This window comes from Malaclemys terrapin, chromosome 2, assembly GCF_027887155.1.
Source record: "Malaclemys terrapin pileata isolate rMalTer1 chromosome 2, rMalTer1.hap1, whole genome shotgun sequence".
Lineage (NCBI taxonomy): Eukaryota > Metazoa > Chordata > Testudines > Emydidae > Malaclemys > Malaclemys terrapin.
The window spans coordinates 196931484-196946484 of record NC_071506.1 but is presented as its reverse complement, the minus strand read 5'-3'; the positions used below and the strand labels follow the sequence as shown (position 1 = coordinate 196946484).

Genomic DNA, 15001 nt, shown 5'->3' with positions numbered 1-15001 from the left:
CATTAGCTCATCCAGTCCATCTCCCTTCTGTGGATAGATTGTTCCTTATACAGTATTGCCCCATGCTATCTGCAGTACTGCCCTTCATTCCCAAGCATTTTAACCATAGGTATTTCCAATTGTAAAGACTAGGAAAGGGAAAGTGCAGTCAGCATAAAATGTGCATATAGCATACGCTAGGGAACATGTAAAAGCAAACATACAAAACCACTAGTATTGGTGCATCAACGTTTATTCCCATACAGTGGAATGTTGAATGATCTTATAATATGAAGGAATGGTGCAAATTCTATGTAGCAAATATTTTTTACACTTTTTCTTTAATATCAAAAAAGCTATGGATAAAAGTTTGATTTTAACAGATATAAAATAATATGTAATGCTGCTATAATTTCTAAATAGCGGTGTTTTATTCAACAAACACACTTATGCTCACAATATTGTATGCTCACAACAAACCTTGTTAAAGTGAAGTATCACAGCTACAGTATTTGCTGGTTTAACAATGCCGTGTTAAGAATGTTGATCCTTTTTTAATAATTACACTTACATGTATTCACCAGCTTTCTTTTAGGGGTTAACTTGAAATTGATATGAAAACAAAGCATTAGAATTTCCACAATGCTCTAAAAGCATATTATTTTAGAAGCTTTTTAAAAATATTGAATTTTTTGCTTATGCTTGATTAGGTCAATATTTTCAAACCTGGGTGTCTAATTTAGGCCCCTTAAGTGAAATCCTGGCTCCACTGAAGCCAATGGGAGTTTTACTATTGACTTCAATGGAAAGAGGATTTCATCCATAATTTTTATTTAGGCACCTAACTATGTGGGCTGAGTTTCAGAGAAGCTGATCATCCCCCATTTCACTGTAATCAATGGGAACTATGGGTGCTCATCACTTCTGAAAATTAGTCCACTTGGGTGCCTAAACATAGATCTGGGACCCAATTCTGCAAGGTTGAATTCCTGCATCTGCACAAAGACAATGGCTGGAGGTGCCTAGCTTAGGATGCCCACATTTGGACATTTTGGCTGGATCTTTTTGTCACTTTGTTCTTCAAGTTGTGGAAATACACAAAGCACACATTTATTGCCACTCAGGGGTCTCGCAGCTAGAAATTGCACACATGGAAAGTTCATAGCTTGCACGCCAGCGAGCAAGCAGATTGTGCTGCACCGGTATGAGCATGGCTAACGAAAGTAATATTTTTGCTGGGTGCTATTTGGATTTATTTGTGCATCTTTTGTTTCTTGTGCTAGAACATTTTGTTATCAAGTCAGGGTGACAAATTATGCCCTCAGATAAAATGCATGCAACCTTCATTAGGATTCCTACAGTAACTTAGATCAGCATACTAATGTGTTGACACGATAAATTGGGAGACATGCAAAGGATTTTTTTAAACTTGGGTTTGTTTTTGGTTTTTTTCTCCTTCTTATTTAAGATGGGTAAAGAAGGCAGGAAAGCTTGTCTGCTTGCTTGTTTTTAAGAATGGTATTTTGCCCCTTAAAAAATAGAAAATATCAGCGGTGTTAAGTCTAGTATTTTTTGGTTTTGCTGGAAGATTTTGGGGGTTCTCTGAGACATTTGTTATGAGCTCTAACACCTTAATTAAAGCTCAGAGGCACTAAAACTTTAACAGCCAAATGTTCAGTATGCAATGGCATTAAATAGGTGTTAGCAAAAAGCAGAGCACCCCTGTAGCAATGACTTGAGCCAGGTAGAGTGCAGTCAGGAGCAGTGTAAACTGCACCCCAGAGTTGTGCCAATGTACCTCATATTTAAGTTATCTCACCTTTGCGATTTTAAATCCTGACCCAGCAAAGCATTTAAGCACATGCTTATCCTTAAGCACATGAGTAGCTGCATCAGCGTTGTCCTGGTCCTTGTTCAATACAACGAGTGCCTTCCAGTTGTGCCAAACTGTGTGGTAGTTTAGAGGAGTTTATGAACAGGGAGTAGCAATCTCTTTTCCTTGTGTGATCTAAGCAAAATTTAAAATCAGGTCTCCAGTGGTAAAATGGCTAATTGCCCACTTTACTCCTGAGATACACTAGTCCCTCTCTTGAATATTTTAACATCTGCACTACAGAGTAATTTAAGGGCATGTTTACAGTAACAGAATAATATGTTTTCCCTCCAGTTGTTTTAAATCACTTTTCATAACAAAGCCATATTTCTGCAAATGGCAAACCTGTAAATTTTACTGTTATGCACTCTATAGGTTTGTTTCACTTTAATTTGTTCCTTTTAAAAACATTGATTTTTTTCATCTAAATGTTTAAATATATTTAAAGTTATAACAACAGAAGCCAGCCTGAAGTACAATAAAAAATTAAATGTTTCCTTTTGATGTGTTTTTGCTACACAAACATACACAGTTCAAACACTAATAATGTAAGCATATTTATGGCACACACATAAAAAAAACTGGATAATGCATATCCAGATGTTTATTGGTAAACTATGCATTCGACTGCTCTGAATATGATAAGCGCCATCAATCAGCTTTAATATGCCTACCACACATCGGTGCAAACCTACAATCTATGGTTTGCAGTGGCTTAAAATAAAAAGCAAACATTTAAAAGTAAAGTGCTACAAAAAAAGTCTATGCAGAATACCGCAGTTGATGAGTTCTGGAGTAATACACATACCACTCAAGCCAGCTTGTGACCCTCATCATGCAAGAAAGTCTTTCCTTAAGGAAATTCATAACTCATACTTTTTTGGGGGTTGTTTGTTTCTGGTCATTTCTTATTTTAGTGGTCTTTTTGGGGGTCCCCAGCACTTGGCTGGTGTTCTTAGTGTTCAATTTTGGTGCACCACTCCGACCAGTGCGTCCAACGTTTTGATTTTTATCATGGGCTGTTCGCACCTTTTCTTGCAGTCTCTGTTCCCACCTCTAGGGAAATAATGTCAAAACAAAACACTTAGAGATGTTACCACATTCTGAGTTAATTAGTAAAAGCTAACAAACTGTGAACTCTAGTGCAGCTCTCAGTAGCTTAATATTTTACTCTACTTACTGTCAATATGTCACCAATGTCTACAGTAACAGCCTGGTCCTGTATTCTTTGTGCAGTCAATTCCCATTGATTCAGTGATATTGTCAGTGAAACTGGAGCAATAGATAGCGGCATACTATGGCCCTTACCCTGCAAAGGGACCTACACATGCAAAACCTAACAACGTCTTGGGACTTCAGTGAAGTCAGTGGGCATAAGGGTCTGTATGTGCACACACTTTTGCAGGACCACTACTAAATGACTTACATAACATGCCTACTTGACCTATTGTTTCAGCTAAGTGGAGAGCAGCCTATCCTTTAAAAAAAGAACAGGAGTACTTGTGGCACCTTAGAGACTAACAAATTTATTAGAGCATAAGCTTTTCGTGGACTACAGCCCACTTCTTCGGATGCATAGTCCACGAAAGCTTATGCTCTAATAAATTTGTTAGTCTCTAAGGTGCCACAAGTACTCCTGTTCTTCTTTTTGCGGATACAGACTAACACGGCTGCTACTCTGAAACCTATCCTTTAAAAATATATATATATATACACATGATATATGTAAACATATCACCATATAGGAAAATTGTATTTAATTTATAGATTAATCTTTTCACTAGACTAGAAATAACAGGGCTGATGTTAGCAATAAGCCAGCTAGATGACCACCTAAGCCACTAAATTTTTAGGGGTACAATGTGACACCTCTGAAGGACAATGTGTGTGCAGTTTTGCCTAGCGTTGACGAAATATCTAACATCAGCCCTGTGAAGTGTTGCAGAGTGACAGAGTCTTGTGTTATTCAAGAAGAACCGCATACAACCATTAAACAACATCAAAAGTACCAGTTGGTACTTAGGGTTATCATATTCAAAAGCAACAGGTTTAAATGGTGATTATTACCTGTACTCTGGACAAAAACATACTAATCTCTGAACAAAATACAGTGAATAAGCACCACAACTTGTAAGATATCCATGAAACATTTAGTGGTCTAAATTATTGTTTAAGCAGGTTTTGAGATGTCTAATTATGCATTCAGACATGACAAAGGTGCTATCTGAAGGCCATTAAATCACACCATGGGTCGGAGAGGAGGCATGAGGTTAAAGGCTAAGTGTTTTCAAATGCCCAAGTCATATGTTAATATTTCCATAAATCACAGCCTGTGCTGCCTTATTGCTATTATAATCTAGTTTTACTTTTTTCTCATTTCCTTTTCTTTAAGACTCTTTTTAAAGTGTGTTTCCCCATTTCATAGGTAGTCAAAGGACTGGAGAAAAAGAATAATAAAATGTAGCAGACACACAGCTGCCTCAAAGAGTTGATTGGTAACTTAAAAGCTGCTTTAGTGAAAAATGAGCCTTCTTTCTCTCCTCCCTGGCATTCTCCAGCCAGCCAATAATTAAAAGCAAAAAAAAATGTATGATCTCAGCCCATTATTTAATTCTTTGCAAACTTTTTTCAGAACTAAGAGGCAAATCCTGCCTCCAATTTCTAATGTGCTCAGGCTCCATGTTGAGCACAGCTGAATCAGGATTCCATAACACCCTATCCATGGTGGATCTCTGCACTGGGACTTACAGGAAGATTTGTGAGCAGGCCGGGGGTGGTGGTCAGTGACCTTGTAAAGTCAGGGAAAAGTGCGCTATGTCTACTCCTCCTCCCCATGCTGAAGGAGGTACATTGTAGCTGCACAGGCATCCAGGCCAGTTAAGGTCAAGTCCCCAGCGCATTGAAATCAATGGGGCGACTCCCAATGAGTTCAGTAGACTTTGGGTAGGGACCTTGGTGCGTAGGAGTCCATGCCTCAGTCCTGCAATGTTTCTAAATGGATCAAAGCCTGTTTACATTGGCTTTATTCAGTGCAACAGGATTTGGCCTTACTCTCATATTCACTTTTTAATGAGCACTGTATACTTAACAATGATAGGTTATCATTCATAGGTTAATGCATTAGCAACTATATGAAAATAATTCACAATTTCATTGTTGTAACAAATCAGTGTTTAAGAAAAGAACACTAACAAAACATTTATATATTTGAAATAGTTTAGATTTTTATTAAATGTTTATAGATTAAATGTTTATAGATGTTTGTTATAAAAATTGTTTTTGTCTAAGAAAATTATAAACATATAAATGTCTCACCATGAGAGACCCTCTCCAAAATTTAAGGCCAAAATAGTCAAACTTACACACTTAAGTTTAGTCATCTAAATAGAAGTCATCTAAATAGAAGTCCTGACTCACAGTGGTGCTAAACACCTTCACTGAAGACAGTAGTAGCTGCCACTGCTCAATATCTCTGAAATTCAGGTCATTTATTTAGGTGCTCAAATAGATTTTGATGGCTGACTTTCTAGTAAGAATGTAAGAATTACTTTAATTGGTTATACTTACCTTATATCTTTTATCTAGCTGATCCTTCCATTTTTCAACTAAACATCCATCAAGAAGCATCAACCTAAAATTTTTAAAAGATGAAAATGTGAGCTATAGCTAGTTTCATATATACCAGGTAACTAAAAGATATGATCCCTGATTTTGTATGCTTAGTCATCATTCCAGTTGATTTACCGTAGACAAGAAATATTTTCCAAAGGGAACCGGTCAGGTCAAAATGACCCCAAATTTAAGTTTTCTACAAATAAACTTTTACAAAACCTAAGACCAACAGAAATGTTTCCATATATTAATTTTTAAATTCGAATGAAAACATGGTTTTAAAAAATATCAACGTTTCCCTGACATGTTTACAACCCATACAACATAGGCATTGTGCTGGTGCCTATGAAACACTGGGCTGTAGTCCACGAAAGCTTATGCTCTAGTAAATTTGTTAGTCTCTAAGGTGTCACAAGTACTTCAGGATCTGTGTCCTTACCTGCAATAGTGCTGTAGGTGAAAGATACCCCAGCTTCACCAGGTATAAAGAAGAACGATGGGTTGGGTAGCATGTCCCATGACACTCCATTTAATTTATCTCTCTCTCTCTAACTATATCTGTATTGTGAAGGACAGCACAAGGCCCAATCATTTTAGTTTCTCACTGGGACATTTGCTGGGCAGAAACTGAATGCCTCCATACCCCCACTGCCAGACAGAGAGGGTCTCTATGCTGGTCCAACACAGGCTGCAGCCGAGGACCGTGGTGGGTTGGGCTAGAGGAAAGGCAGTCAGATCTGAACTTATGTGGCTCCAGTGGCTCTATCACACAGTGACAGAAAGGGGCTTCTGCTGTAACTCCAGCTGGGAAATGTCACCAGGAGAAAGAGTACATATGATTATACACTGTGGTATAACAATTTCATTGGCACTTATTTATGACAATTGTATTACTCCTGAGAAACATAATCCTCTGAAGCAGCTGGTAAAGGCCTCTATCAGACACAGAATAATAGTTTAGATGGGCCACTGGTTTGATCCAGTAGGACAATGTTAATACTCCCATGTCCCTAACCACAAATGAGTCATGCAGGTATAATAATTTTATACCACACTGTCCAATCTTACATTTTGTTTGTCTTGCATAACTGCATGTCACTCTGCAGCCTAGAATGTCTGTTGAGTCAGTCTGAAGTAATGGAAACAGCTACAAGCATGGTTGACAGCTCTTTTTCAGAATATCTCCAGCAGGGCTTAAATTCTTATAGAGTATTTCCAGGAGCCCCCCAGCCCCAGCTCAACATGCAATAAACACTCCAGGGGAGTTGAAAACATTTACCAGCATTCTGCTCCAGACAGCTCCAACTGAATTTAAGCCCTGATCTCCAGGTTCAATCATCACTGGGATTTGCTGTCTGTTACCGTTCAGTTTTTAAGCTCTCAGCCATGTTGATTTTATGAATTACACCCACGTAGTGTACAGCCATAGTAAGGCATGTATTTATGCCATGCTAAGAATCCTAGAGTATTGTGATATCAGAGATAACTCAATCAATTACCAGCTGCTAATTTGCATGCAAGAATTTCATTGGTTGTATGAGGGAGACTGCACAGATGGTGGACTACTTGACCCAAATGCCACACTCATGCAACAGCACAGGCTTTCAGCTACTAGTATTTGAATTTTTTTTCCCCTGTAAAGCTGGCTGGCCATAATACAAGAGTGCTATAGTACAGGACTCAGAATGAGAAAAATAAAATTGTAACTACAGAGTGCTGGAAGCGTCTAACAAAAGCTTAAAATAATTTAATCTAAAAATCATAATGTCACAGTTTTAAGGTCTGACATCTCACAAACTAGAAACGTGTTGTTGTCTCACTCGGAGACTGGGATTTCCAAACCTCCATGCTATAAAGCACACATTTCAGACCCTCATTGATCATGAGATATCGGACCTTAAATCAATTGACTGGTCGAGGCACTGCAATAATTTTCCAGACTTTGCAGATATCAATTAAGATGCACGCACTAATCAGCCGAAGAAAGCAAAACACTGATATAAATACACCTGATTCCATATGACATTTAACTGCCAATCGGGGATCTGCACTACCTAATATAGGGCCTGAGTCTGCACTGCCTTGCACCCTAGGTAGTCATGTACACAGTGCAAAGTGAGTATAAAATGGTACATGCGGAGTTGGTAGCATTTTACACCCACTTTGCAGAGATGTAAATGACTACACAGATAGCAACGCAGTGGAGAATCTGGCCAGTATTATAGACCACTCCTTCCCTCCTCTAGTATTGACTATAGAAAAAATAGTAGCATTAAACTGAAGGGGAAATCATTATAAATGAAATCACAATGTGATATTTCCTTCAGTGCTGATGTCACTTTGGCTCAAAACTAGTTGTTGGGTGAAATCCTGGTTCCAATTAAATCAATAGGTGTTTGCCATCAACTTCAATGGAGACAGGATTTTACCAGTTGTGACTTCTGACATTTTAAAAAGCCACTGTAATGCAAAACCTTCTGTTTACATACAACTGAGTTCAACAGGAAACATATAACAGTTTTTTCGAATCCATTTTAGTAGAGCATATGAAAATAAAAACCTCAATGAACTTTCCAAATCATTCACAGCATATTTGGTAATTAGCTTGGTTTTCCACAGTAATAAAAAAGCAGATGGTGACCTTTCACTGTTTTTCTCTAACTAGTTCCTGCCGGGTAGTTTGGGGTGGTTAGCCCAGTGGGGCAATAACTTCAGATAAAGTTGCAGTGGCCACATTTTACCATGCTACATGTCTGAGTCTCGTTTCCATGTACACATCAAAGTTTGTAAGTATGTGTTGTAGGTCAGAGTTCAGGTTGCTTATGAAATGTGTAAGTGAATTTTGAAATGTTAATGTTGCTACCTGAAGCCATGGACTTGTAAAAGTAATAGAATATTTATATATATTCCCCTGAACTGTGTATGGGATACTAATCAGGGGAATTAAACTCGGCACTAGGTTCACATTTGCTTCTGAACAGAGAAAATGGCCTTTACTTTCTTGCTTGCTTGCCTGCTTTCTATTAAATTTGACTACAGTAAATTTCTGCAATGCATTGTAATTGCTTACCTTGAATGCCTTTCATAACACATAATGAGAACATCTTGATTTGGGAGAAGATGTGGACACTGGCAGGATGAATTAGTAAGAAGAGGCACTTGAGACCGAGGAATGGGTATTGAAGATTTAAGTATCTCTTTCACGTCAACCACTGTAGTTATTTCATTGCAGCTACCTCTCTCTACACCCTTTACTTTAGCATGAATAACTGCAAGTAGGAAAATATATATGCAAGGACAATTATAATATAAATTAATAAGAACTATTCATATGAGTAAAAGTTGTTTTTTCAGTCCCTACATGTTATTATTTATGATTAGCTAAAAATATTTGTCATAAAGATTTACCATGAAATCCACACTGTTTTAAATAATAAACCATTTAAACTACTGATGTCTAGATGTAATCTAGACACTGAATACATTTTCCAGGTGTAAATTAATTACATCAAACACACTGAAAAAACTATGATTTTAAATGAAAAGCTGAAAAATTAATAGGATAAGGTTTTCACAATGTATATAGTTTATACTGTCTTCCTTCAAATAAAAGTCTTTGAGAAACTGGTTTAAAAGTGGTATCTCAACTGTGGATTTTACACAGAATAGAGATCCAGATACAATATCCATTGACTCTTGTTACCTAACTATATAAAGGAGAAATTAAGATTGTATTTGGGCTCTGGAGTGCTAAACATCCTGAAGAAAACTATACACCTACGTGGATTTAAGAAAGGGCCACTCATTACTCTCAAAGGACACACCTGATCAGCGGCATCCTATACCTGAGCTGTGTCTACAATTTCTTTTTTAACATTTTTAATTCCATGTTCAATAAACAACATTAGTAACTAGCAAATTCTAGAAATTTAGTAAGGTTTCACATATAGAAGGAATAATATCTATTGAGAACAGTAGCTATAACACAATCTGTGCTATCTGTGTTAACAGTAACTATATCAAAATCTGTAGCATCCACATAGTGTTTTAGGGATATTGGTGACATTATCAAAAGCATTTAAGTGACTTAACAGTCTATGTCCCATTTTTGAAAGTTACTGAAACATTATGGGATTTAGGGTCCTATGCAACTTAGATGCTTTTGAAAATGTCTACCCATAATCTTTACATGAATTTTTAGTTGGAAATTTGCTTTACAATTAAAAAGGTGAAGACTTCATATAGACTTACTATAAAACATGATTGTTGTTGGGAACTGTTTACAAAATAAGCTATAATATCATAGCTAAACCCAGATAACCATCAGTGATTCTTTTGTATTTACAGCTGAACAGTACCCACAATCAACTGGAAGAATGAGTTAGTTGCAGTGCTTAATTTGTGCCAGGACTTGCCAGCACTGAGTCCCAGCACCTCTAGGCTTGGCAGTTCACAGCCCCGGCACCTCTGGCTTACTGCATCAGTTATGAATTTAAAAATATTGCTTGAGCCCCTGCACCTCTTTCATTACAAATTATTGGTTAACTGCATATATTATTTAAAGGGGATTTCTAGCAAAACTGGATTTGTACTTCAACTTTTCTCCCATATTATCTCCCCATCCCACTTCAAATGGTAACTCTCCTATTGATTTCACTGAGGGCAGAATAAGGCCCTGCATCCCAAAGCTAAAATCCTGAATACAAACGTAGCCAATCGAATGCAGTGTTTTCAGGTCTTTTAATTGTAGGACCAGTACCAGCAGTCTTTCTTCACGCAACACTCCTGTTGAAGTCAATGGAAACAGGATTGGGCCAAACATGATTTTAAAAATTCTATTTCAGTTCAGAATATAAGTTACCATACATATTTATATACACTCACAGAGTATAGATGTATGTATATATTACACAATGCAGAATCTCAATGTTCCATCAAATGGTAGTGTGTGTTGCAGAGAGATAGATTAGGAAATTAGATATTAGAAAATATTAATGTTTCATAAAAGTGCATCAAAATGCAACAATTTAAAACAAATGTATTTACAGTTTGCTTTATAAAGTTAATGTCACAACTGTCTTGCTAATAGCAAACTGAATTTGAATTAAACGATTATTTAACAACAAAGACTTAAGCATGTACCCAAACATTTTTGTTTTAATTTGATATTGAATATAATACATTTTTAAACTGCCTATTGTGTGATATCCATAGTTTAAAATAACCAAATTAAAATAATATCCCTCCCAGAAACAGTCACTGTAAACTTGCAGTAAATCATAATATTACATATTAAATTAATAGCTCACTTTGCATTCACTGTTAATCATGCAGATTTGTTATTGAAAGAAAAACTAAATTATAAATAAATATTTTGAGTTCCTCTGGTCAGAAATCCTTTTTGTGGCTGGGCACTTGTATTGTCAAAATTTCATACACTGTATAATAAAACCCATGGGCCAGATCTCAGCTGGTGTAAGTTGTCACAGCTCCATGGACTTCAATAGAGTTATGAAAATTTACATAAGTTAAATATCAGAGGGGTAGCCATGTTAGTCTGGATCTGTAAAAAGCAACATGTGTCTGACGAAGTGGGTATTCACCCACAAAAGCTTTTGCTCCAATACATCTGTTAGTCTATAAGGTGCCACAGGACTCTATGTTGCTTTTTACATAAGATAAGGATCTGGCCATTGGTCTCTAATGGCTAGTATGCAAAATATAGTAAATATTCTATGACTTAATTTGTGACTAAATAAAACAAAAAAGTTGCTTTTCAACCTTTTCATGTCTCTCCAATTTCATTGTTTTCACATGAACTCATTTCATGGAGTGAGAACAGCACAATAGTGCTTACTTGATCAATCAAGATTCCAATTTATTCCAGCTGAAATGGCAAAATAAAAATTGCAATTCATAGGATCTCTGGCTATTTTGTTACTTGTCACTAGACTGAGCTGCATTAAACAACATCAGGAAAATTTAGAAACGGCTCACATGGCCCTCTCCATTTTTGTTAAACACTCTGTCCCACTACGTTTTGTTAGACCGGTCTGTATTCTAAAAATACTACAACAATTTAGCGATTTTAATGACCATTTTAGTTCTAGATATTTGTTTCTTGTTTTTCGGGAAAATAAGGTTTCAGGCGCAACATCTTTTAAAGTGCCAGATAAAAGTGATTCTTTATGATTCATTTATTGATTTAATCTTAAAACCTACGATGCGGCTTGTCATGGATTACAAGTAGAGGAGCTATAATAATTTGATAATATCAAAAGAACCAGGGGAAGGGAACCAGAAGATAGTGCGATTCTAGGGAAATTTTACCAAGAGTTGAAAATGAAATTATTTCACTGGTTGACTTACTGTAGCTGTAGTTTTTGGTCAGGTATGTTGTTAGGGTAGGCTTTATCTTCCGGCACTTGCATCGAGCTTCAAAAAAAAAAAAATCATAAGGAAAAATTACAAATTAATGTCAATTACAGAATTATTTTCGAGAGAAATAAAGGGGAACCTTTAGGAAGACGCACCCTGGTTTAGATTCTTGCAGTTAGACTCTTGAGGTTTTTCTTGCACCATTACATCTTGAGTAAAATCCATCCACTTCACATCTATTTAAAAACATACACAATAAAATTTGCACAGAATTTGGTTTATGCTACCGAAAAGAAATGAACACAAGAAGATAAACGAAAAAAATCATCTCTGATATTTCCGGAATCACTTCACTAGCATACACATCTTGGGGAGCATTTAAAATAGTTAATCTTTCCTAAAAAACATTGATTCACTATATTTTCGAAAATATGTCTGCATCAGGTCTTATACTTGGTTTTTTTTAACAGCACTGTAAATTGTTTAAAAGAAAGGAATAAAATCTGCAATATATCATTGTATGGCTGCTAGTTCGATTCGTGGACAAAAGCCTGGTGTGTAGTTTTGTGTATTGCACTGCCAATTTGACATTTAAATTTGAAAGGCGTACTTAAACATCACTATTCAATGTTCACTTATGCCTAACTCTGAATCATCTCTCGTTTTGACTGGTAACACCAGTGAGATTTGGAGAGGATATTGGAGTCCTTCTGCACAAATTGGCTTTTCAGTGTTCTCAGAAAAGCTGCCTGCCCATAGGAAATTCAATCTCTTCTTGTTTGGGTTTGTTTGTTTGTTGCTGAGAAGTCTTTTTTTTTTTTTAAAGACAAACATTTACCCGAGAGACTAGTTGCAGTCCTCGCCAAAACCTGTCCCGCTGTGTTATATTTGAGAGATAGATTGCCCTACACAGTGCTGGAACTTCTGGAGCTCTGTGCTTTTGGAACCCACTTAACTAAAGCTTTCTGCTTTCCAGAGACTTGGTGAAGAAGGGCACAAATCTGAATTCAAAATTGCCATTTTATAATCAAGGTTCTCTACCCAATGAGCCCTGCCTTAGTGTACCCCCCCCACCACCACACACACACACACACACACAAACACTGATCCCTCCTCACCTTCAGGGACATCGGTGACTATGGCTTCAGGGGATATGCAGACCCCTCGGTCGTACACAGGCAGGTCATCGCAAGCCAGGCTTTCGGGCCAGCTGTGGTTGTACCTCTTCATGATGGGCTCGCATCCATCTCGGGCTCTTTGGCACACCGATTTGCAGGGCTTGATTGGGTCGTGGAGGAACTCCAGGGTGCAGATAGGGGCATACATGGCGCACAGGAAGAAGCTGAGCACCTGGCTGCAGCTGATGTCCACCAGCTCCTGATACTGCTCGATGGCCAGGATGGCATTCTCCTGGGTACTGTGGTGCAGGTGATTGGGCATCCTGGTGATGTTCCAGGGCATGGTCTTGCACATGGGGATGCGCACAGCCTCGCAGGGAGCACCATGCACCCCCATGCTGACCCTGAGCCACAGGAAGAACGCTGCCAAGGTTGCTAGCATTTTCCCAGCCTTTAGCGGCGGGACTAACGTTTGGCGCTCCGGAGATTCTCTGCTTCCTCTCACGAAGTCTTGGGTAATCAGTCTCACAGGCTGATCCTGTCGCTCATTCAGCTTTCAGTGGAAAGAGCTAAAGAGATGCTGGTCTATCCCCGTTCCCTATCACTTTGGCACATAAAAACCACTGGCAAAGATGAACTTCTAGATTTCCTTGTGCCTCAGTGCTAAAAAGACACAGAGCTTCTCTCTTGTTCCAAAGTTCAAGCTATCTGAGGCTTACAGACAGCCATGGAAATTGTAGGGCCATATTTATACGAGTGCCACAAGTGACGTGGGGGTTGATCTTTCTTCTTGGCAGCATCGTTCACTTGGTGTGTGTGTTTGTTTTTCTTTTCAGACACGGTGACATCACCTCCACTCGGTTTAATCCCAGGGCGACATCACTAAATTTCTCATTGCGTCTCAAGATAAATTTCAGCAAGCCATTCAGTGTTGATCTGTGCAATAAATTCTTTCAAGACGAGAGAGAGAAAAAAGCGCTTCCCTCATCTACCTCGGTTCTGCAAATTCAGTCGCAGAATTAAGAGAGAGGGAGGGGAAGTTCAATAGGAGCAAGGACGATACTCTTTTAAGCAGCACTGAACTTTATGCCCTTTTCCTACATTTTCAAAGAGACAAAGCACAGAAACTTTTGCCGCTTTGAAAAAATGTTGCTATTATTTCTGTCTATTCTAACTATTACGCAGTTACTGCAATGGCTCCAGAGGTAGATACGGCATGTGAAACTTAGACTTCACAAAACAAACATGAAATATACAAACTGGTCAATTACTTTTTCTGGAAACAAACTTGGCTGGGACAGCAGCAGCAGCCGATCCGAGCCTGGAGTGAACCTCAGTGCACAGCTCCAATTGTCGTGTTGCACCTGCTGTTGCTGCTATGAGAAATCCCATTAGCTACTCACTTCGCCCTAGTAAAATCTCCGCCCCCCCCCCCCCCCCCCATAAACCGGATCAGCAAAGGAATAGGTGGGAGGGAAAGATACGATATTATTTAAAGTTTTTCAAAAGCACTTTGTGTCACAAACCAGCAGCCGCCAGGGTTTTAGAAAACAGTGCAGACCGTTCACATTCGAGTCGTTTTGTCCCTTTCATTAGTCTGAACCCAGAGGCTTTCATTTGACTAAATTCTACGGTTACATCGGTGTAATTTAGGAGTAACCCCATAGCGTTCACTGGAATTGCTCCGGATTTACAGCTATTTAAAACAGCTGAATTTCGTCCTTGATTAATAGGGACCAAATTCTCCCCAGTTCAACTGTGCAACTCCGATGAGAGCAATGGCATATTGCAGTCTCTGGCATAGCGAGGATGTAACTGAAGGCAGACTGTGGTCCTCCTAGCGTAGCAATTTCCCATCCCCTCTCATTAAGATTATTTTGTAGGGTGCATTTTCAGTTGATGTGCTTTCCTGTTTGTAGTAGCAGCAGCAGCGCCCTGACCTCTAGTTCTGTGTGCTTTAGTAACCCATGTTGCCTCCCACCACCCTCTTTCCTAGGAAACTGCTCAGAAGACGATAAACCTAGGTCAAGGAATCTCCAAA

General features: G+C 38.3%; 1 protein-coding gene across 1 annotated transcript; it reads right to left on the bottom strand.

Moving 5' to 3' along the window:
- Positions 1-214: 214 nt before the first annotated feature.
- SFRP4 (secreted frizzled related protein 4) lies at positions 215-14338 on the bottom strand. Its single transcript, XM_054019875.1, has 6 exons — positions 12961-14338; positions 11998-12078; positions 11834-11899; positions 8535-8733; positions 5420-5483; positions 215-2908 (listed from the first exon to the last, which is right to left on the bottom strand). The coding sequence occupies exons 1-6, from the start codon at positions 13400-13402 to the stop codon at positions 2723-2725; spliced, it is 1038 nt and encodes a 345-aa protein (XP_053875850.1). The 5' UTR covers positions 13403-14338; the 3' UTR covers positions 215-2722.
- Between the last annotated feature and the right edge of the window lie 663 nt (positions 14339-15001).